General features: G+C 36.8%; 1 protein-coding gene across 11 annotated transcripts in view; it reads right to left on the minus strand.

Moving 5' to 3' along the window:
• MYO9A (myosin IXA) overlaps positions 1-24,746 on the minus strand; it is a 268,245-nt gene that overhangs the window by 63,662 nt on the left and 179,837 nt on the right. For 5 of the 11 annotated variants that reach the window (XM_027123501.1, XM_027123505.1, XM_027123500.1 and 2 more), the window contains 4 exons: positions 23,100-24,704; positions 20,105-20,204; positions 19,370-19,585; positions 3,409-3,521 (listed from right to left, as the gene is read on the minus strand). In XM_027123501.1, the coding sequence (XP_026979302.1) occupies positions 3,409-3,521; positions 19,370-19,585; positions 20,105-20,204; positions 23,100-24,704 (2,034 nt within the window). The remainder of the gene's footprint in view (positions 1-3,408; positions 3,522-19,369; positions 19,586-20,104; positions 20,205-23,099; positions 24,705-24,746) is intronic. The other 6 variants (XM_027123508.1, XM_027123506.1, XM_027123507.1 and 3 more) reach the window with 3 other exon arrangements.

Raw genomic sequence — 24,746 nt, forward strand, 5'->3', positions numbered from 1 at the left:
TATTTAATCTTCAAGTGTACATTTAAACTTCATCTGGAAGGTAAATGATAGCTTCCTCATCTTGAATACAGAAATAATGAGACTCAGGAATGTTAAAAAAAACCACCATTTATTTGAGTTGTTATCATGCTCCAGGTACAAGTGCTTATATAGAATTACCTTAATTAACTATAACAACAAGTTGACATTCAAACCATAACCGTTTTTCAGGTGAAAAACTGGTAGCTTAAACATTAGGTAACTTTCCCAAGGTTATACAGCCAGTGAGTAACAAAGTTGAGAATCACACCTACTATGCTCTATATTGCCTCATTAGTGCTTATATACTGTCTCCCATCATATAAATCAAGGAAACATCCTGAGATAATAACAGTTCACATTTACTGACCATATAGTATGTATCCTAACCTCGTACTAGGAGGCTTACTTGTACATTAATTTGTTGGTTCCTTTATTTTTGAGCATCAACTAGGAGCCAGGCACTATGCCTTACTTATGATGCCTTCTTTTCACAACTACCATGATAAATAGGTATTTTTATCCTAACTTTACACATGAGCAACCTGAGGCTCAGAGGGCTGATGGAGATGGAAGTTAAAATCAGGTCTGTCTGCTTTTGAAGCCCATGTTCTTTTATCCATGCTTCCTTCTTTTTCTAATAGCTTATTACTAATCCTATACATCCATATAGTATAAAGGGAAATTGTTCTACAAGACTTATTACAAATGATAGCATTCTCCTGCCATTCTCATTCCTTTTCTGCTCCCTAGAGCAACCCTTTTGAATTTATTTAACTGATTCTTTTAATATTTACCATACTTATATTGCTATCATATTTATGACCACAAATAATAATTAAGCATATTCCAACACTCCAGTTCTATACCCTCCACAAACACAGACATCCCCGCAACAGAATATCATAATTTTAGTTAGATCAATATACAGTATTTTCTTTTAGTAGTATTCACTATTTTTTTTACTCTGTAAATAATATTCACAACTGAGACATACAGTACCCTCCATAACCAATATTTTTCTAGAGTTAGTGTTTTGTTTTACATTTGCTCACTTTCCTACATCCAATTCACCTCCAAGTGTCTCCTCATTTATGAGTATCTCCTCTCAACAAGTTGAGACATAGTAGGTACACCATCAGTTCCATGTTCTTGAAGAAATCTTTCCCAGAGCCATCTAACCTGCTCTAATCTGGCACGGTTCCCTCAGTGACTGCTGTACAACCATCACTTAAAAAGCTACTTTCACCATCATAATGGAGATGTGTTTTGTCTCTACTGTTTTATGATGACCTGTCTCTTGGTATGGGTCTATTTTCATTCATTATGTTGGGCCCTCAGGGGGTCCTTTCAATCTATAGAAACTCAAGTCCTTCAGTTCCATGAAATTTATTTGAATTACTTTATTTTTACTTTGTCCTATCTTTCCAGAGCTCCTATCAGTGGGTCACTGGATGTCCTGAACTGCTCCTCTAATTTTCCTATCTTTTCTTGTCTCTTCTATCCATTTGTCTTTTGGCTCAACTTTCTGACAGATGTCCTCAACTTTCTTTCTAACTCTTCTGACTTCTTTATGCTATCACAGTTTCAATTTTCAAATACTCTTTTTTATTATGAATGTTTCCCTTTAAAGTATTCTGTTTGGTTTCATGAATGTAGTTATATTTATTTATGCAGAAGGTCTACTGATAGTTGTATTTGTCTGTCTTGAAGTTTTCTTTCCCCTGTATAGTTTATTGCTTCCAAGTTGTATTTTATCAATTAGTTTTAGATTCTTTCACTTCTGATGTCTCCTCAAATGTGTGGTGATCAAAAGTAGGGTATAAACAAGCTTCTTGGAAGGTCTAGTGTGCATTGGTGGGGCTTCCAAACTGTGGTTGTCCTTGTAGGGTTATCTGGCTGGTCCAATTTGTAGGGAGAGCCCCTGATAGAAATATCTTTAGGTCTTTCCATGAGGGTTGGATGGAAGTCCCAAAGACTCTTTGAATCATCTGCTTAGAGGGTATGTGAAACGTGGAAGCAGAATACAGAAAAAAATCTGGGGGATCTTAACATTCAGTATGTAAACATTCATTAAATCTCCCTGTTCCAAATATGTACCCCACCTCAACTGTATCTGGTTACCTCCAAGTGCAGAAATCTTCTGTTTTATCCTTTCCAGAAAATAAATCTCCTGTTTTCTGCTAGGATTGGGGAAGACCAGTCAGCCAGATGCTTCTTTCTCAGTTTTACCCAGTTGGTTTAGGATTCAACTTTCTCCTATCTATAAAGACATTTAAAATTTGTCTATCTACTTTTAGGATTCCACGTTTTTATTATTGCTGTCTCCTGTTTTATTACTGCTGTCTCCTGTTTTATTATTGCTGTCTCCTGTTGTTTTTGTCCTGTATAGGTTTTGTTATTTTAGGAGGATGTGGAAATTAAATTTATATAGTTAATCTGCTATCTCCACCTGTATGTTTTTTCTATGTTACATTTTGTTTCCCAAAATTTGATCTCCAGCATAATCTGCTCTAGATTTGGGTTACCTTGGATTATGCCTCTACAGTCATTGAGAAACTGATCTTTAATAGGGTTATGAACCAGATAGATTTCAATGAGATATTCAAATGTTCAGTGAGGGCCCAACTGCCTTATATAACACGGTAAGGGACAAAGACATTTTTTTTTTTTGAGCCTTCTTTTAATTAATTTATTTTTATTTTTGGCTGTGTTGTGTCTTCATTTCTGTGCAAGGGCTTTCTCTAGTTGTGGCAAGCGGGGGCCTCTCACTGTCATGGCCTCTCCTGTTGCGGAGCACAGGCTCCAGACGCACAGGCTCAGTAGTTGTGGCTCACGGGCCTAGTTGCTCCACGGCATGTGGGATCTTCCCAGACCAAGGCTGAAACCCGTGTCCCCTGCATTAGCAGGCAGCCTCTCAACCACTGCTCCACCAGGGAAGCCCAAGACATATTCTTGGTAAATAAAAACTTCATATACTCTCCTAAAGAGAACAGAGTTTTTCCTGAAAGTCTTTTCCAGTTCCATTTGTAAAACACTTAACTCAGAACAGAATCCAAGTCCAAAACTGGAAAATATTTTCAGTCTAATCTGGTCTAATCTCTTTTCTTTTACAACCAAAAATCCTAAGTCATATAATGATGTAAAGACTTTGCCCAAATCACAGTGCTAAACATATAAAAAGACAAAGCTCATTATATATATCTGAATTATTTATGCTACTGTCACACAGTAGGTACTTAGTATTTGTTGAAAAATAAATTTCAAAACTTTCAAAATTGATAGCTATTCTATCAATTATGCTTTTAAAAAGATGCTCAGTATTTAACTATGGTCTATTAGTAAATAAAATTATATTATCCCTATTAACAGTCAGTGTATGCTTTATACCTTATATCTGAATCTGAAGCCTTCTGTCTCACTGCCAACTTCGTAATCTCTCCTTGAGACATGGTCTTATGAAGCTTTGCTTCTTCATCAACTGAGGAAAAACGCTGTGATGTCTGTAATAATTACATATGTAAAGACCTTAAAACCAAGTAATTATATCATAGCACTGTAATTAAAACTCAGGTTATAGAATTATTTGAGAATTACACCTATTAAAAACATTCAAAAATACATTCATATTACTCCGAGATGCATTAAAATAAAAAAACCTACTAAAAACTCCGTTAACTTCATACAGTAATCTGAAGTAAAGAGAACTTGGGTCAATGAAAATGCTAAACAGGACCTACAAGCTCATGTTTTCCAACAATTTAACAAAGAATATCAAGTAGGGTGAAAGAAAAAAAAGAACATCAAGTGGAAAAGTAAGAAAAAAATCAAAACCATCTAAAGATAGAGACAAAAAATCCAGGACCTGATAAATCTAGAATACTAAGCATAGTTTTTCATACCTTCTTTTATTTGTCCCTAAAAAGATGATAATTATTTTTATGGCTAACTTGCTACTATAGATTCTTATATCCAGTTAAGGATTTAAAAGATCTAGAACACAGGAAGATAAGAAAAACTAAAAGACCAAAGAATAAAATATCATTATACTCACTAATGGTCTAAATTATGAACAACTTACACAGCTATAAAAAGGACCTGAATTTCAATTGATAACTCTTGCTCCATTTGTTTACAATGTGCCCCTTTAAAGACAATACCATTTGGAGGACAGAATTTCTTGTTACCTATTCAAGTAATTTTTCTAATATTTCATTTTTATACAGTCATAATCTTTTCTTTAACCTTTTGGTCTGCATGACTATGACCTTATCAACAGAAATAGCAAATATTCTGAGCTGCTAAATTTAAAGAACAGACTTGTGCTTCTGGCCAAGATGGAGTAACAAGAACCTGTTCTATACTCTTGCCTGAAACAACCAAAAACAAAAACAAAAGAAAACAAAAACTTAGACAAAATAATATGAAACAGGGACTTCACTGGTGGTGCAGTGATTAAGAATCCACCTGCCAACAACCGGCTGTTGAGGGTCCTGTCTTCATCAGTGGGGTGACTCCAACAAAAGGCTAGAAGTGTGAACCTCAATACCAGCAGAAGTGGAGACCAGCCGTGTGGCTGACAGGGTCTTCCTGCTCCGGCCGGGTGTCAGGCCTGTGCCTCTGAGGTGGGAAAGCCAAGTTCAGGACATTGATCGACCAGAGACCTTCCAGCTCCACGTAATATCAAATGGCGAAAGCTCTCCCAGAGACTCCATCACAATGCTAAGACCCAGCTACACTCAACAACCAGCAAGCTACAGTGCTGGACACCCTATGCCAAAAAACGAGCAAGACAGGAACACAACTCCACCCATTAGAAGAGAGGCTGCCTAAAATCATACTAACGTCGTAGACACTCCAGAACACCAGAAAGACAAGATCCAGCCTCATCCAAGAGAACACAGGCACCAGTCCCCTCCACCAGGAAGCCTACACAACCCACTGAACCAACCTTAGCCACTGGGGACAAACACCAAAAACAACAGGAACTATGAACCTGCAGCCAGCAAAAACGAGACCCCAAGCACAGTAAGTTAAGCAAAATGAGAAGACAGAGAAACACACAGCAGATGAAGGAGCAAGGTAAAAATCCACGAGACCAAACAAATGAAGAGGAAATAGGCAGTCTACCTGAAAAAGAATTCAGAGTAAGGATAGTAAAGATGATCCAAAATCTTGGAAACAGAATGGAGAAAATACAAGAAACATTTAACAACAACGTAAAAGGACTAAAGAGCAAACAAACAATGATGAACAACACCATAAATGAAATGAACAATTCTAGAGATGGAATCAATGGCAGAATAACTGAGGCAGAAGAATGGATAAGTGAACTGGAAGATAAAATAGTGGAAATCACTACTGCAGAGCAGAATAAAGAAAAAAGAATGAAAAGGATTGAGCACAATCTTAGAGATCTCTGGGACAACATTAAATGCACCAATGTTTGAATTATAGGGGTCCCAGAAGAAGAGAAAAAGAAAGGGACTGAGAAAGTATTTGAAGACATTATCATTGAAAACTTCCCTAATATGGGAAAGGAAATAGTCAATCAAGTTCAGGAAGCACAGAGACTCCCATACAGGATAAATCCAAGGAGAAACACACCAAGACACATATTAATCAAACTATCAAAAATTAAATACAAAGAAAAAATATTAAAAGCAGAAAGGGAAAAACAACAAATAACATACTAGGGAAACCCCATAAGGTTAACAGCTGATCTTTCAACAGAAACTCTGCAAGCCAGAAGGAAGTGACAACACATATTTAAAGTGAGGAAAGGGAAAAACCTACAGCCAAGATTACTCTACCCAGCAAGGATCTCATTCAGATTCGACGGAAAAATTAAAACCTTTACAGACAAGCAAAAGTTAAGAGAATTCAGCACTACCAAACCAGCTTTACAACAAATACTAAAGGAATTTCTAGGCAGGAAACAAAAGAGAAGGAACAGACCTACAATAACAAACCCAAAACAATTAAGAAAATGGTAATAGGAACATACATATCGATAAGTACCTTAAATGTAAATAGGTTAAATGCTCCCACCAAAAGACACAGACTGGCTGAATGGATACAAAAACAAGACCCACATATATGCTGTCTACAAGAGACCCACTTCAGACCTAGGGACACATACAGACTGAAAGTGAGGGGATGGAAAAAGATATTCCATGCAAATGGAAATCAAAAGAAAGCTGGAGTAGCTACACTCATATCAGATAAAATAGACATTAAAATAAAGATTGTTACAAGAGACAAGGAAGGACACTACATAATGATCAAGGGATCAATCCAAGAAGAGGATAGAACAATTATAAATATATATGCACCCAACATAGGAACACCTCAATACTAAGGCAAATGCTAACAGTTATAAAAGAGGAAATCGACAGTAACACAATAATAGTGGGAGACTTTAACACCTCACTTACACCAATGGACAGGTCATCCAAAATGAAAATAAATAAGGAAACACAAGCTTTAAATGATACATTAAACAAGATGGACTTAATAGATATTTATAGGACATTCCATCCTAAAACAACAGAATACACATTCTTCTCAAGTGCTCATGGAACATTCTCCAGGATAGATCATATCTTGGGTCACAAATCAAGACTTGGTAAATTTAAGAAAATTGAAATCGTATCAAGCATCTTTTCCAACCACAACACTATGAGACTAGATATCAATTACAGGAAAAGATCTGTAAAAAGTACAAACACATGAAGGCTAAACAGTACACTACTTAATAACCAAGTGATCACTGAAGAAATCAAAGAGAAAATCAAAAAATACCTAGAAACAAATGACAATGGAGACACGCTGACCCAAAATCTATAGGATGCATCAAAAGCAGTTCTAAGAGGGAAGTTTATAGCAATATAATCCTACCTTAAGAAACAGGAAACATCTCAAATAAACAACCTAACCTTGCACCTAAAGCAACTAGAGAAAGAAGAAAAAAAAACCAAAGTTAGCAGAAGGAAAGAAACCATAAACATCAGATCAGAAATAAATGAAAAAGAAATGAAGGAAACGATAGCAAAGATCAATAAAACTAAGAGCTGGTTCTTTGAAAAGATAAACAAAATTGATAAACCATTAGCCAGACTCATCAAGAAAAAAAGGGAGAAGATTCAATTCAACAGAATTAGATGAAAAAGGAGAAGTAACAACTGACACTGCAGAAATACAAAGAATCATGAGAGATTACTACAAGCAACTCTATGCCAATAAAATGGACAACCTGGAAGGAATGGACAAATTCTTAGAAATGCACAACCTACCGAGAGTGAACCAGGAAGAAATAGAAAATATGAACAGACAATCACAAGCACTGAAATTGAAACTGTGATTAAAAATCTTCCAACAGACAAAAGCCTAGGACCAGATGGCTTCAGAGGCGAATTCTATCAAACATTTAGAGAAGAACTAACACCTATCCTTCTCAAACTCTTCCAAAATGTAGCAGAGGGAGGACCACTCCCAAACTCATTCTACGAGGCCACCATCACCCTGATACCAAAACCAGACAAAGATGTCACAAAGAAAGAAAACTACAGGCCAATATCACTGATGAACATGATGCAAAAATCCTCAACAAAATACTATCAAACAGAATCCAACAGCACATTAAAAGGTATGATATCATATACCGTGATCAAGTGGGGTTTATTCCAGGAATGCAAGGATTCTTCAATATATGCAAATCAATCAATGCGATAAACCATATTAACAAACTGAAGAAGAAAAATCTTATGATCATCTCAAGAGACGCAGAAAAAGCTTTCGACAAAATTCAACACCCATTTATGATAAAAACCCTCTAGAAAGCAGGCATAGAGGGAAGTTACCTCAACATAATAAAGGCCATATATGACAAACCCACAGCCAACATCATTCTCAATGGTGAAGAACTGAAAACTTTCCACTAAGATCAGGAACAAGACACGGTTGCCCACTCTCACCACTCTTATTCAACATAGTTTTGGAAGTTTTAGCCACAGCAATCAGAGAAGAAAAAGAAATAAAAGGCATCCAAATAGGAAAAGAAGAAGTAAAGCTGTCACTGTTTGAAGATGACATGATACTATACATAGAGAAACCTAAAGATGCTACCAGAAAACTACTAGAGCTAATCAATGAATTTGGCAAAGTAGCGGGATACAAAATTAATGCGCAGAAATCTCTTGCACTCCTATACACTAATGACGAAAATTCTGAAAGAGAAATTAAGGAAACACTCCTATTTACCACTGCAACAAAAAGAATAGAATACCTAGGAATAAACCTATGTAAGGAGACACAAGACCTGTATGTAGAAAAATATAAGACACTGATGAAAGAAAATGAAGATGATACAAACAGATGGAGAGATATACCATGTTCTTGGATTGGAAGAAGCAACATTGTGAAAATGACTCTACTACCCAAAGCAATCTACAGATTCAATGCAATCCCTATCAAACTGCCACTGGCATTTTTCATAGAACTAGAACAAAAAATTTCACAATTTGTAGGGAAACAAAAAATGCCCTGAATAGCCAAAGCAGTCTTGAGAAAGAAAAACAGAGCTAGAGGAATCAGGCTCCCTGCCTTCAGACTATACTATAAAGCTACAGTAATCAAGACAGTACGGTACTGGCACAAAAACAGAAATACAGATCAATGGAACAAGATAGAAAGTCCAGAGGTAAACCCATGCACATTTGGTAATGGAGGAAAGGATATACAATGGAGAAAAGACAGCCTCTTCTATAAGTGGGGCTGGGAAAACTGGACAGGTACATGTTAAACTATGAAATTAGAACACTTCCTAACACCATACACAAAAATAAACTCAAAATGGATTAAAGACCTAAATGTAAGGCCAGACACTATAAAACTGTTAGAGGAAAACATAAGTGGAACACTCTATGACATAAATCACAGCAAGACCTTTTTTGATCCACCTCCTAGAGTAATGGAAACAAAAATAAAAATAAACAAGTGGGACCTAATAAAATTTAAAAGCTTTTGCACAGCAAAGGAAACCATGAACAAGATGAAAAGACAACCCTCAGAATGGGAGAAAATATTTGCAAATGAAGCAATTGACAAAGGATTAATCTCCAAAATTTACAAGCAGCTCATGCAGTTTAATATCAAGAAAACAAACAACCCAATCTGAAAATGGGCAGAAGACCTAAATAGACATTTCTCCAAAGAAGATATACAGTTTGCCAACAAACACATGAAAGGATGCCAACATCACTAATCATTAGAGAAATGCAAATCAAAACTACAATGAGGTATCACCCCACACCAGTCAGAATGGCCATCATCAAAAAATCTACAAACAATAAATGCTGGAGAGGGTGTGGAGAAAAGGGAACCCTCTTGCAGTATTGGTGGGAATGTTAACTGATACAGCCACTATGGAGAACAGTATGGAGGTTCTTAAAAAACTAAAAATAGAACTACCATATGACCCAGATATCACATTACTGGGCTTATACCCTGAGAAAACCATAATGCAAAAAGAGTCATGTACCACAGTGTTCACTGCAGCTCTATTTACAATAGCCAGGACATGGAAGCAACCTAAGTGCCTATCAACAGATGAATGGATAAAGAAGATGTGGCACATATATACAATGGAATATTGGAATATTACTCAGCCATAAAAAGAAATTAAATTGAGTTATTTGTAGTGAGGTGGATGGACCTAGAGTTTGTCATACACAGTGAAGTCAGAAAGAGAAAAACAAATAGCGTATGCTAACACATATATACGAAATCTAAAAAAAAGAGAAAACGTCATGAAGAACCTAGGGGCAAGACGGGAATAAAGACGCAGACCTACTAGAGAATGGACTTGGACACATGGGGAGGGGGAAAGGTAAGCTGGGATAAAGTGAGAGAGTGGTAGTGTATATATGGGCATATATACACTACCAAATGTAAAATATCGATAGCTAGTGGGAAGCAGTCACATAGCACAGGGAGGTCAGCTCGGTGTTTTGTGACCAGATAGAATGGTGGGATAGGGAGGGTGGGAGGGAGGGAGATGCAAGCAGGAAGAGATATGGGTATATATGTATATGTATAACTGATTCATTTTGTTATAAAGCAGAACCTAACACACCACTGCCAAGCAATTATACTCCAATAAAAATGTTTAAAAAAAAAGATGTTACACATATATACAATGGAATATTACTCAGCCATAAAAAGAAATGAAATTCAGTCATTTGTCGTGAGGTGGATGGACCTAGAGACTGTCATACAGAGTGAAGTCAGAAAGAGAAAAACAAATAGCGTATGCTAACACATATATACGGAATCTAAAAAAAAAAAACATGGATCTGAAGAACCTAGGGGCAGGACAGGAATAAAGACGCAGACATAGAGAATTGACTTGAGGACACAGGGAGGGGAAGGGTAAGCTGGGACAAAGTGAGAGAGTGGCATGGATATATACACTACCAAACGTAAAATAGCTAGCTAGTGGAAAGGAGCCACATAGCACAGGGAGATCAGCTCAGTGCTTTGTGACCACCTAGAGGGGTGGGATAGGGAGGGTGGTGGGAGACACAAGAGGGAGGAGATATGTGGATATATGTATATGTATAGCCGATTCACTTTGTTATAAAGCAGAAACTAACACACCATTGTAAAGCAATTATACTGCAATAGAAATGTTAAAAAAAACAAAAAAAAAGAATCCACCTGCCAATGCAGGTGACATGGGTTCAATCCCTGGTCCAGGAAGATCCCACATGCCGCGGAGCAACTAAGCTCATGCGCCACAACTACCGAGCCTGCAGTCTAGAGCCCGTGAGCTACAACTACTGAGCCTGTGTGCTGCAACTACGGAAGCCCACGTGCTTAGAGCCTGTGCTCTGCAGCAAGAGAAGCCACCATTATGAGAAGCCCACGCACTGCAACGAGGAGTAGCCCCCACTCGCCACAACTAGAGAAAGCCCAAGTGCAGCAATGCAGACCCAATGCAGCCAAAAAAGAAGAAACAGCAGCTATCAAGATAATGAACAGTTAACCCTGAGAGAGCAAAAACTGGGTAGAAATGAAAGTAGAGTTGAATGAACTCATGAAAGAAATAAAAAGACAGTAAAGGTCTTTGGTGGCACAGTGGTTGGGAGTCTGCCTGCCAGTGCAGGGGATGTGGGTTCAGTCCCTGGTCCGGGAGGATCCCACGTGCTGCGGAGCAGCTGTGCCCGGGCAGCACAGCTGTTGAGCCTGCGCTCTGTGAGCCACAGCTGCCGAGCCCACGTGCCACAACTGCTGAGGCACAACTGTGTGGCTGGAGCCTGTGCTCTGCGGCTGGAGAGGCCACCGTGGTGCGAGGCCCCTACTTGCTGTGACTGGAGAAGGCCTGCGTGCAGCAGCTAGGACACAGCAATCAATCAATTAATAAGAAAGTGAAATGAAGATTAACTTATGAGACGCCTAAGGGAGAAAAAGCACAAATGGAAAATTTAAAGGGGACAAAAGCAGGAAGATAACAAAAAAATATAAAATGATATAAAGAAACAAGGAAAAATGGTCAGAGAGAAGGTAGTTGAAATGGACGATAGGAAAAGAAAAATACTTGTTTGTAATTGCAATCCCTAAACAAGAAGAACAAAACAACAGAACACAATATTTAAAACTATCATCCAGTAAAACTTTTCAAAAATAAGGCAAGACCAGAATTTACACATTGACAGAGTCCTGCAGATATACAGGATAATTAATCTGTAATGATCGATTTAAAGACATATCTTAAACTTTAAATATAAAGAAGAAACTCTGAAGGCATGCAAGTAAAAACATCAAATAACTTATAAGGGCAAGAGATTTAGACTGGTAACAGACTTACCAACAGTAACAAATAAAGTAAGACAACAATAAAATAGCACTTTCAAAAAACTCAGAGAAAGAAAATATGAATCAAGGACTTTATATGTAGCCAAGATGTCCCTTCAAACATCAAGGCCATAGAAAGATCTTGGGGAATTCCATATTGATGGCCCTTCGTAAGTAATCTACTAAGGGGAAGAGCTTCATCCAACCAAGAGATAAACAGGGAAACTTCTGCAAAATATTTGAAGTGATAATTAATACATTTAATAATAGATCAAAAACAAAGGTAGGGACTACAGTGAAAGAATCATATATAAAATTACATGTTCTGACAAAGTAGAAATAAAAGCCTAAAAAATAGGAGTAGAAGGGAATAGAGACTAGAATAATTCATCAACAGTTGTGTCACAATAGGTGAGGATTAATATTATTTATTTTAAAATGACTAATTAGAGTATAATTGGTTAAATTAAAAAATATTAAAGGCATTTTTAAAAGTTATATATAAAGGTAAACAATCAACAGAACAAGAACACAACCTCTCCTAAACATCAAAAGAAATTAAAAAAATAAAAGATCAAAGAAAAGTAACATAAACACAGAAAATTTAACATAATAATAACAAAATTATAAGAAAGAGTGGAGAATTAATCTATCAGTTACATTAATAAATATGGATAGATTTAACTCACCTATTAAGGAAAAATTTTTTAATTTGGCTCACAAAGCAGGGCCCAACTATACTGCACAAAAAAACACACCTCTAAACAAAAGGATCCAGAAAAGCTAAAACTAAAGGGGTGAGCAAAAGTATTCTAGGCAAGTGGAAATAATAAGAAAACAGAGGCTGTGATATTATTATTTATGTAGGATTCAAGCAAAAAACATGGAATCTGACAAAGGACACTTCTTAATACTAAAAGCCACAATTCACAATGAATAACAGGAGACGTTAACACATTCTGTATAAGACAGATCAAAAATAATAAGGACGTAGAAGGCAAACAACGTAATTAATAAGGTAGAGCTTACAGATATATATTGAAATTTTATACTCTGAATAGAGAATATACCTTCTTATCAAATACACGTTCAACAAATAACAAGTATTGGCAAGGATGTGGATAAAAGGGAACCCTCGTTCACTGTTGGTGGGAATGTAAATTGGTATGGCCACTATGGAAAACAATATGGAGGTTCCTCAAAAAATTAAAAATAGAACTATGATATGATCCAGCAATTCCACTTCTGGGTATTTATCCAAAGGAAAAAAACCACACTAACATAAGATATATGCACTCCAGTGTCCACTGAAGTATTATTTACAATAGACAAGCTATAGAAGCAACCTAAGTGCCCATCAATAGATGACTGGATAAAAAAGATGTGGTATATATAAACAGTGGAATATTACTAAGCCATTAAAAAAATTAATTATTGTCATTTGAGACAACATGTACGGATCTAGAGGGTATTATGCTAACTGAAATAAGTCAGTCAAAGACAAAAACTGCATGATCTCACTCATATGCAGAATCGAAAAAACAAAACAAACAAACTGAACAAAATGAAAACAGACTCATAGATACAGAGAACAAATGGGTGGCTGCCAGAAGGGAGGGGGGTAGGAGAGGTGGGCGAAATATGTGTAGGGGATTAAGAGGTACAAACCTCCAGTTTAATAGTAAGCAAGTCATGGGGATGTATATACAGCATAAGGAATATGGTCAGTAATATTATAATAACTTTGTATGGGGACAGATGGTTACGAGACTTATCATGGTGATCATTTCATAATGTATGCAAATGTCAAGTCATTACATAGTATATCCAAAAGTAACATAATATTGTATGTCAACTATATTTCAATTTAAAAAATGCACATGGTACATTCACAAAAACTGATCATATACTAAGTAATGAAGAAAATACCAGTAAATTTGATCAAACAGAAGCATCATAAAGTCTTTCATCAGAATACAATAAAACTAGAAACTAACAAAAATTAAAAAACAAAAAAGGCTCTTCATCTGAAAACTCAAAAATTTTTATTAGGGCTTCCCTGGTGGCGCAGTGGTTGAGAGTCCGCCTGCCAATGCAGGGGACACGGGTTCGTGCCCCGGTCTGGGAAGATCCCACATGCTGCAGAGCGGCTGGGCCCGTGAGCCGTGGCCACTGAGCCTGCGCGCCCAGAGCCTGTGCTCCGCAACGGGAGAGGCCACAACAGTGAGAGGCCCGTGTATCGCAAAAAAAAAAAAAAAAAAAAAAAAAAAAAAAAAAATTTTTATTAAACAAGTTTTGGGTAAAAAAACTAAAATTACAGATTTTCTTAAAAAATAATAAATCCTTTACATATTAGAGTAAACAAGATACATCTGAAGTGTGATCAGAGGAAAAACCATAGCCTTACAAACCTGTATCGATAAAAATATATAAATGAATTAAATTAACCACTCAAAAGCTAGAAAAATAAGAAAGTAAACCAAAAACAGCATAATAAAATAAATAATAAAGGTAAAAGCAGAAATCAGTGGAGAATGAAAAAAAATGTAGGTATGATAAATAAACCAAATCCTGTTACTTTGGAAAAAATTAACAAAATAGACAAACGACTAGGTAAGGGGAAAAAATCTACAAAATAAGAAATGACAAAACGGAAATAACGATTGAAACAGAGAATTTTTTAAAATCATGAGACTACTTTCCAGACCTCTAGGCAAATAAATTATTAAAGTTAGCTGAAATGGAAAAAACTAGTTGCCAAAATTGCCCCCATTAGACAGAAAGCTTTAAAGACTAACTTTCCTAGAATAGAGGAACTTATAATAAAAGAATTATGTCACAAAAAAGTATCAACCCCAGATGGTTTCATAGGGAAATTCTACCAAATCAAACAGTGGAGAGTCGCAATGCTATGAACTGTCCCTGACTTTTGGGGGGAATAAAATACACATATTAATACTAAGTGTATGGAGTTCCCTGGTGACCTAGTGATTAGGATTCTGGGCTTTCACTGCTGTGGCCGGGGTTCAATCCCTATTTGGGGAACTGAGATCCTGCAAGCCGTGTGGTGCAGCCAAAAAAAAATCAATAAAAAACCGAGAACAAAACTGAAAACCAGAAAGATCTAACAGGCTTGAAGAAATTAAACAAAATCAAATAGAAAACAGTATATTAAAAAATAAGTAAATACCAAGAGTATTCAATAGTGTGGCTGCTGTCCTGGGGCCACCAATCTAAACTTTTTATGTCATAAACTTTGTTCAATTCAGCTGGTTTTCCAACTTGTAAGACCCTCAAAATCACCAGCCTAGGCCCTAAAATACTATAAATATCCTTTCCTGACTTCCCCTTTCTGAGAAATTACTAAGACCTGGTCAAGATGGATTTTCCCTTACTGTAAAATAAGCTATTAAATTTAGCCTTGATAAATGTTTTTCTTCTGGCAGTTTTTTGTGGAGTGGATAGTAAAGAGAAGGAAAATTCAACACAGATAAGGATTGAAGAGTATCTCAGAGAAAAACAAACAGAAATAGGAATATAAGAAGTATAGGAGTTTTGGGGGGAAATGAAAAACTTAGTTTTAGCATACTGTAGATAAAGTCAACAAATTCTGGAGAGCTATTTGGGAGTCATACCCATGGAGATGATTGCTTTAAGTCTAGCGAACGGTAGAAGAAACTATACAGAGAAAACTGTTACCTATACCAATCCTACAGATAAGTGATAGAAATGATTTTATTAACTCATTCACCATCCAGATGATTCAGAGACTAAAAGACGATATGAAAGCCACCTTAAAAATATTGCTTAGCAGTAATATTCCATTGTATATATGTGCCACATCTTCTTTATCCATTCATCTGTTGATGGACATTTAGGTTGCTTCCATGTCCTGGCTATTGTAAATAGAGCTGCAATGAACATTGTGGTACATGTCTCTTTTTGAATTATGGTTTTCTCAGGGTATATGCCCAGTAATGCGATATCTGGGTCATATGGTAGTTCTATTTTTAGTTTTTTAAGGAACCTCCATACTGTTCTCCATTGTGGCTATATCAATTTACATTCCCACCAATAGTGCAAGAGGGTTCCCTTTTCTCCTCTCCAGCATTTACTGTTTGTAGATCTTCTGATGACGGCCATTCTAAACAGTGTGAGGTGATACCTCATTGTGGTTTTGATTTGCATTTCTCTAATTAGTGATGTTGACGTTCTTTTCATGTATTTGTTGGCCATCTGTATGTCTTCTTTGGAGAAATGTCTATTTAGGTCTTCTGCCCATTTTTGGATTGGGTTGTTTGTTTTTGTGATATTGAGCTGAATGAGCTGCTTGTACATTCTGGAGATACATGTACCACAGTGTTCACTGCAGCACTATTTACAATAGCCAGGACATGGAAGCAACCTAAATGTACATCAACAGATGAATGGATAAAGAAAATGTGGCACATATATACAATGGAATATTACTCAGCCATAAAAAGAAACGAAATTGAGTTATTTGTAGTGAGGTGGATGGACCTAGAGTCTGTCATACAGAGTGAAGCAAGTCAGAAAGAGAAAAACAAATACCATATGCTAACACATATATATGGAATCTAAAAAAAAAAAAAAGGTTCTGAAGAACCTAGGGGCAGGACAGGAATAAAGACGCAGATGTAGAGAATGGACTTGAGGGTATGGGGAGAGGTAAGGGTAAGCTGGGACGAAGTGAGAGAGTGGCATGGACATATATACACGACCAAATGTAAAACAGATAGCTAGTGGGAAGCAGCCGCATAGCACAGGGAGATCAGCTCAGTGCTTTGTGTCTACCTAGAGGGGTGGGATAGGGAGGGTGGGAGGGAGACGCAAGAGGGAGGCGATATGCGGATATATGTATATGTATAGCTGATTCACTTTGTTATACAGCAGAAACTAACACACCATTGTAAAGCAATTATACTCCAATAAAGATGTTAAAAAAATAAAACATGGGAGGTATAAAAACTAAGTGAAAGCAGCATACAGAGACTAAACAGTTATTCAAATGGCAGAGTTAAAAGTAGGAAGTTTAAAAAGAACATTAAAGTCATAAGGAGGGAAACTACTACTCTCACCTCAACTCCTCCACAGCAGGTAACAACTAATTAACAATTCACCAGCTCAGGAGGTAATGCTTATCAAATCCCCTTCAGGTAATTCATTTCTAACTGTCTTTATCTCATTAGATCAGTTATTTCACAACTGGAAAGGTCAGTGGATGGCTTCCTCGAAGACAGACACACTTCTTAGCAAATGTCAGTTATTAAAATCACTTTGTCCAGAGAAAAAACAAAAACTATCCAGTTTTTTAAAAAATCATGTGTCCAGAAAATCAAGCCCATTTAAAATCCTGAAGATATGTGGATTTTGAGAATTCAGTAGATTCCATTTAGAAACAATTAGACTTCATTTTTCACAATATCAGATAACATTAGAACATGGCATATTTTCAAGATAAACAAACAGAAACACACTTTAAAACTGTCCCTACCCTTCCCACCCCCAACCCCAGCAAGTATCTATCAGTACATTCTAAAAAGCAAAGCTTCTTCATGCAAGTGTTCACCAGAAACAACCACCACCACCTATTCCTAAAATAGCTAGTGATGAAACAGAAGGACAGTGAGAAAGCTGGCGAGGTGACTAACACACTGTGCAGGAGGGTGCTCTACAACTACTGGCATGCAGTGACCGTCAAGCAGGTGAACAGAATCACAGGCAGAGACTACCAGCTAGAACCCTTAAAGGGGCTGAATGCTCCAAGCAGAAAGCCCAACTTCCTGGTTCATCTCAGTAATTCTCAGTGAGAAAGAATTCTACCACCAAAAGGACTAAGGTTTGTAACAAAGGAAACTCTCAGGAACAAAACAGCAATTATAAATGCTAAATTCTTCAACAAATGAAAAATCTATGTACACTTTGGAGAATAATTTAAGCATGTTCCCTATTTACACTAAAAATATATAGCAGCGCTTTTCATTAAAATTAGTTTGCTCCATTACATAATTTCATCTTTAACAACTAAGCATATGATAGAGTATATTTCATTATTTATAACTCAAAAACAGGGCACCTCCAAACTGGAGTTATTTTATCCTACACTGAAGAGAACGCTTTGGTTCTAATTATATATATCAATGGATATACAGGCTGCAACTTTTACAGTCCTACAGTTTGGCTCAGGGTAATGACTCATTCGTCTAATTAGAGAACTGGTCATGCATTTTTCTGTTTTTGTTGTTGTTTTTATTTTTCCTTTCTCAGAATATCAATATTATCATTTAAAAACTGGGTCCATCTCCAATAAAAGATAAAGACAATGAGAATATTCTGGAACTTAGCAAAAGTTTTAATTAACTAGGTCTTTGGAACAATCAAATAGCTTTTAAAACAGCTCAAAGATAAAATATTTAATGAGTCAAAAGAAGACCATCCTAAAATGTTTCTCCCATAATGAACAGATACTAAAGAAAAACATTAGAGACCCAACTTAATTAAGGATATGCACGGAAATAAAATGCATATCATTCCACCTCCTCAGTGATAATGTTTTAGTACATAATAGACATACAGGGTACTCATATTGTATTTTCCAGGACAATTCCAAAATCAAACACTTTATACCCATAAACATTTGTACTTATCAAACTATATATGCCTAATTTGGGCTGAGATATGATAATAGTTATTTTCTTAATGCAGCTTTATTCAAACATAACTCCAATGTTGTAATTTGTGATTAAGACAAATTCACATTATCTATAGCCTTTTAGTTGGCTTGGTTGGCCCAGGAAGACATTTTTGGCATTGCTTATTAAATTTTTAAAAATTCATGTTTATTTTCTATTACTAAAAAATGCAGAGGGGAAGCAAGTTTAAAGCCAAAAAGAAAAGAAAAGAGAATACCATTTCAGTTAAAAGCTACTGGATTATTTTTTATATACCCAATTCACTAGACCATGGAGGGATCAAGAAACTATGACCAGCAGGTCAAATACAGCCCCATTGCCTGTTTTTGTAAATAATTTTATTGGAACATAGCCATGTGCCTTTGTTTACTTATTGCCTATGGCTGTTTCCACTCTACAGTAACAGAGTTAAGCAGTTGCAACAGAGACTGTATAACCCATAAAGTCTAAAACATTTACTATCTGGCCCTTTACAAAAAAAAATTTTGAGCCTCCCTGCTCTAGACCTTTTAAGATATAACACAGAAAACTCCTACATTAGTGCTAAGTTAAATAACTTTAATATTTTTTGCCTAATTTATGATTTGACATATACTGTTAAAGTGCCCTTTATCCAAGTCCTTGTAAATTAAGGTTTAGCTTTAGTTGCTTTATTCACTGAGGTTTCCCATGTACAAACCGTTATACGGAGAAGAAGCTGTGAAGGTTAGCTTTAGATTAGCAAAGACTATTCCCATCAGATTTGCTTGTTGCCTATTTTTCTTATATTGCTGTAAAATTACCATTTCGGAGTCACTGTGAGAGGCCTGACCCAGGCCGGGTGCAGGCCCTAGCTCAGAGTGAGAAGCTTGGTCAAGGGAGAGAAGGGGCTCAATAATGTCATCGTAATCATCTTCCTCTGTATCCCCCTCCCCATCGGCAAAAGTACCTCTAGTCAAGAAATCGGAGCGCGTCCGCGCCATTCGAGCTTTCTTTTTATGGGCCGGTCTGGCAACCTGCTTGACCAAATGATAAAACAAATAACACAAAAATGTTTTGTTTTGGTTTTTGGGAGACGATGCCAATGAAAGACATCAGAGAGCTCATGAATTTCTTGAAACATCCCCTCCACCCCTGTGCCCTTTCCACTAGAAGTGACAGCGATAACCAAAAGCAATCCATATTCATTACTCTGGACAAAGAATAAGAATGGAAGCTAAATCTATACTGTTCTTCTCCATAGCCAAGGAAGTCATCTTTCACTGCCATAATGAGTCACCAAAGTCACTTGCATAAATTGCCTTCTTTTCCTCAGCAACTTCTTTTTTGTAAATATAATCTGGATTTTTAGGCACCCTTCCCTGCCTGAAGTACTTACTCCTCTCTAAGTGTAACAGACTTAACTCATGGCTTCTTTCTCTATAAACGCTTGGGAGTAAATGAGTAGATGAGGTGCTCTACCTACAAGAATAATAATTTCCAAAACAGTGTGCACCTATTTTGCATAGAAGATAAATAAAACAAAAGTCAATACTTACCTCTCTTTGGCCCGGCCCAGTTAACTTCACAGGTTTCCAAGCTGGTTCATCTTGTTTATGGAGTTGAGGATTTCCACTGTTTAAGGCTTCCTTGGTGACACTTAGGATAAAACAACAGGATTACATTTCAGTTCCTAGCAGATATCTCATGGCAGCAGTCTTAAAAGTACAGCATGAAATATAGTCTAACAAGTCAGGTCAAAGAAATGGATTTGATAATGAGAAAGGGAAAATACCAAATCCCCAAATCTTTAGAATCAGTCTCAGAAGAAGGGGCCTTTACTCTAATCATTATAAAATACCTGATAAGTAGCCACCCAGTGATGAGTACCTCATTACTTTGTTTTATACTGAGATGGTCCTATTGATAAGCAAATTTTCATTCTGAAATCTCTCTGTAGCTTTCATCTGTGGTCTTAGTTTAAAATTTTTAGAATAAAATCAACACTGGCAGAATAAGAAATTGTCATCAAGCTAAAAGTATGCCCCAAACCATAAAGATGGTATAGTGTTAGTCTGTGAAAATTTAATTCTGCTTGAATAACCACATGATATGACTGCTTTATCATTAAATTCTCTGTAGAAATGAATGTCTGTGTCTGATGAAAATCTGAACAGAACCTGTACTTTTATGGCCCCAATTATCTATATTAACTCAGAACCATGAGTCTTAAAATTTATCAATAACAGGACTGTAAACTCACTGAAAATCATATCTTACCTTCTAGCATACTGCTGGGTTTAAAGTAGACACTAACTTATAATACCATTTGGCAGAGTAATTGCCCTTGCATTCAAAATCTTCCACTTAATTTTATAAATGAAGGCCTAGGTTATCTTGTCCTTTGCCCTATGCAATAATCCCTAAACAAAGCTAATTAGATGTCAATCTTTCTGATAGCTAAAAGCTTCTCAGAGATCTCCCTCTGACCAGTGTACAATCAAGTCCAGCAATCCTAGGTTGTCCTGAATAACCCTTTTGGTTATTAAAAATCTCTCTTGCCACAGTTGAGCCATTTACCTTCGATTTTTTTCTCCAAAAGAGAAACAATTAATAGGACCTTTGATAGCACCTGACCACCCTAACTAACTTTTAAACTCACAGCATTTTCTCTAAGTTTCTCCATGATTTCTTTTTTGTTCTCCCTTACTAACCAGCTGAAGACTAAGATGTACTTATCACCACTATGGCATAGAAAGGACACTAATCTAATGTTACTTCCTAATCATGACATCCAATGCTCATTTCTAAACAGGAAACTCAAATTCTGGTCTCAGCTGTTTCTCTAAATATGTGACCTTATACAAGTCCTTTCACCTCCACGGGCACCAGTGACCTCATCTATAATATGTGGGAACTGGACTAGATATTATAACTTAGAAACACTAACATTTATGATTCTATAAAATGCTAATGTTTCTAGTATTACTTACAGAACAAGAGAAGATGTGAAGTATGAATTTTACTTAAACTTTCACACAAACAATCTAATATATAACCATTTTGAAGATACATAGATATTAATAAGGTAAAGCAAACTAGGTCAAGTAGCTGTAAGACTTTATCTTGGCAAAATGATAAAAGGAATAATTCACAAGGATGATTGTTTTTGAAATCTGTAAGTCTTCTACAAAACAGATTCATGGATGTAACAACTATGTACATACACACATGCACACCCCTCACATAACTAAAATTAATCAGAATGACAGAAAATAATATGTTTTTAACATTCTCTGGTGGGCTTATATGCTACACAGAGTCTGAACTTTTGGGCAATCTCTAGGTTAATGCGCAGCACTAGAATCTCAAGTTGTCATGTAGTCCAACTGCATTTCACACTCCTGTATAAAAATTCTTAGTGGAAAAATAAAATATCAATGATCTCTTGCCCATATTTACAAAGAGTTTCTATAAAATCTGTAATTTTAAAGACTGACAGAGTTAAAAGTTAGGTTATGATGAGAAAAGGTTATTTTCAGAGTTAACATGAAATTTAACTTTTTTAGCCCTAAGATATAGCCCTCCTTTCATTTAAACAGTGATATTCTCCCACAAGAACAGAAAGAATTCACTGTATACATAGCCTTAACATAACTATCTTAAATTTTATCAAATTTGTTTTTACGTACCACTTAAGAAATGCTTTCTCACAGCTACCACTACTTAAGACAACCTAAAAGAGTAAAGAACTTCCACTTATGTGAGGTATTTAAAGTAGTCACAGGGAATTCCCTGGCGGTCCAGTGATTAGGACTCCATGCTTTCACTGCCAAGGGCCCAGGTTCAATCTCTGGTTGGGGAACTAAGATCTCACAAGGCGCGCAGACAAAAATAAATACAGTAGTCATATTTTTAGAAACAGAAAGTAGAATGGTGGTTGCCAGGGGCTGGAGGTAAGGGGAAAAGGGGAACTGCTTTCAATGGGTAATTGAGTTTGTTTTGCAAGATGAAAAAGCTCTAGAGATGTGTTGCACAACAATGTGCACATAGTTAACACAACTGAACTGTACACTTTAAAATGGTTAAGATGGTAAATTTTATGTGGTTTTTATTCCCACCCCCCCCAAAAAAAAGGTACAAAGAACTTAATGCAGACCATAAATAGGCCAACAGCTGTGACAAAGCACATTAACTTTAAAGCCTGATACTAACAAGCTTGGACTGCTACACCTAACAGCTCTAGGGCAACCAGCAATTGCTGACTGCCTACTAAGTTTCCAGGCACTGTACAGCCCTTCACAAATGTTTTCTCACTTAATGGGGAGGAACCAAAAACCCTGCTCTCTGTGCTTAGTCAAAGACTCCTAGGGTATAATTATATCCAATTTCAGGTGGCTGGTGGAGTCAACAATTAGGAAATTTTTTTACACACAGAAAATGGCTAATTTGAGTAGCACCCATACAAATAGTTGAGGCAGATCAAGGCACCCTAATGAAAATTTCCAAAAAGTTTCCCACTTATACATAAAAATAAATAAAGACTTCACTTACAGGGAACTACTCATATTTTCCTTTGGCGTGAAGAAAATGGCCCTAGTAGTTCCATCTCTGAAAGGGTCATCAGATTTGTAGCTACAAGGCTGAGTTGGCCTAAGTTGTTCTCTTTTTGAAATGCGATTATTAGAGAGTTTACAGGCTACATTCAGTTGGGTGGACATTTTGTCTGTCTTGGATAATTCCTTAACAGCACTAGATTGGCATGGGCCTCCTTTTCTTTCAAAGAACAGAGTGACAGGTCGGTCCTTCAAGGGTAAGTGAGCAGAGGGACTGTCTTTTGGGGCAAGAGCAGCATCTTTTACAGTTACTGATGGAGTCCCAGCTACACTGGGTTCGTCCTTACTTGGGGTATTCAGGATGAGAAGAGAGGATGGCCTCTCTATTCTTTGCTTTGACTGATGGAAAGATGGTACCAGAAAAGTCTCCCCAGTTCTTGGCTTTTCAATTGTCTTAAAGGCTTTACGCTCCTTTTCTAAAATATCTGTTTGCTGGCGAATCTGTTCCATCATCTCTTTTTCATTCTGCTGCTGCAACTGCTTTTGCCGTTCTTCCTTCTCAGTGTTTAGCTTTTCTAACTTCTTAAGCACAATATTGGAAGAAGCTGTATTCAACGAAGCAACAACTTGATTTTCCCCTGGGAAGTGGTACTTTCTGGCTTCCCTGTTGATATCCAAAGTAAGAGATGGAAGTGTTTCTTCACTTTCCAATAGTTTGTTTCTCTGGACACTTGTATCTAGCTGAGAACTTGTTTTCAGTGGGTCTTGTTGGGGAATATAAAAAAATGTAGGCAGACTATTTGAAATAAAGGAGTCTCTCAGCTGTGGTTTACAGGTAATAGATTCAGAACTGCAAACCAGTTTTTCCTTCATAGCCCCATTCTTTAAATGCACTGAGTCAGAAGGTGCCCTCTTTTGAATCAATGTATAGTTAGTCTCATTTGAGGTACTGAGGGCATTGTCCTGTGAATCAGAATTTGGACTGCTAGATATCTTAGGTGACAGGAACGGCACATCTCCTTCATCTAGAATTATAGGCTCTAGTTTGCTCTTTTGGCTTTCCTCACAGCTCAGAAGTTCCAAGCTTCCTTGAGAGCTTTCACTATCCGGTGTACCCTGTAAAGACTGAAGGCCCGCAGGCATCAGTTCTGTAGACCACCTACGTTCTTCTGAAGGAGACACACCGCCAAGAGAACGGACTTTCAGCAATTCTAAACTAAATATAGCTTGCTCTAGTTCTCTCATTCTCCGACTTTCTCTTTTGGCCCGACCCACTTTTTTCTGGTGGAGATCTTCCAAGGACTTGGGTCTCTCTCTTACAGTCACATCTGCCTGCAAGTCCATACCACTTTGACTTCTGGCTCTCTCCTGTCGCTTGTTTGGGGACTCGTTCAAGCAGTCCTTTGAACTTTCATGACTAATTCGATTACTCTCTATCACAGATTTACATTCCTCTATGGCTTTTACTCTGTTGTCAAATGAACAATCCTCCCATTCTGAAGGGTCTGAACCGAGAACTTCCAGAGTTCCATATGGCTTGATATTTGCCAATCCAAGTTTTAGTTTTGTTTTTTTTAGTCTTTGTTCTTTTAAAGCTTTAAATCTATATCAAAACAGGAAAAAAAAATAGGCTAGAGATATCTCT

This window comes from Aethalodelphis obliquidens, unplaced genomic scaffold (genome assembly GCF_003676395.1).
Source record: "Aethalodelphis obliquidens isolate GAN/ISIS:26980383/991018 unplaced genomic scaffold, ASM367639v1 scaffold26, whole genome shotgun sequence".
Classification (NCBI taxonomy): Eukaryota; Metazoa; Chordata; class Mammalia; order Artiodactyla; family Delphinidae; genus Aethalodelphis; species Aethalodelphis obliquidens.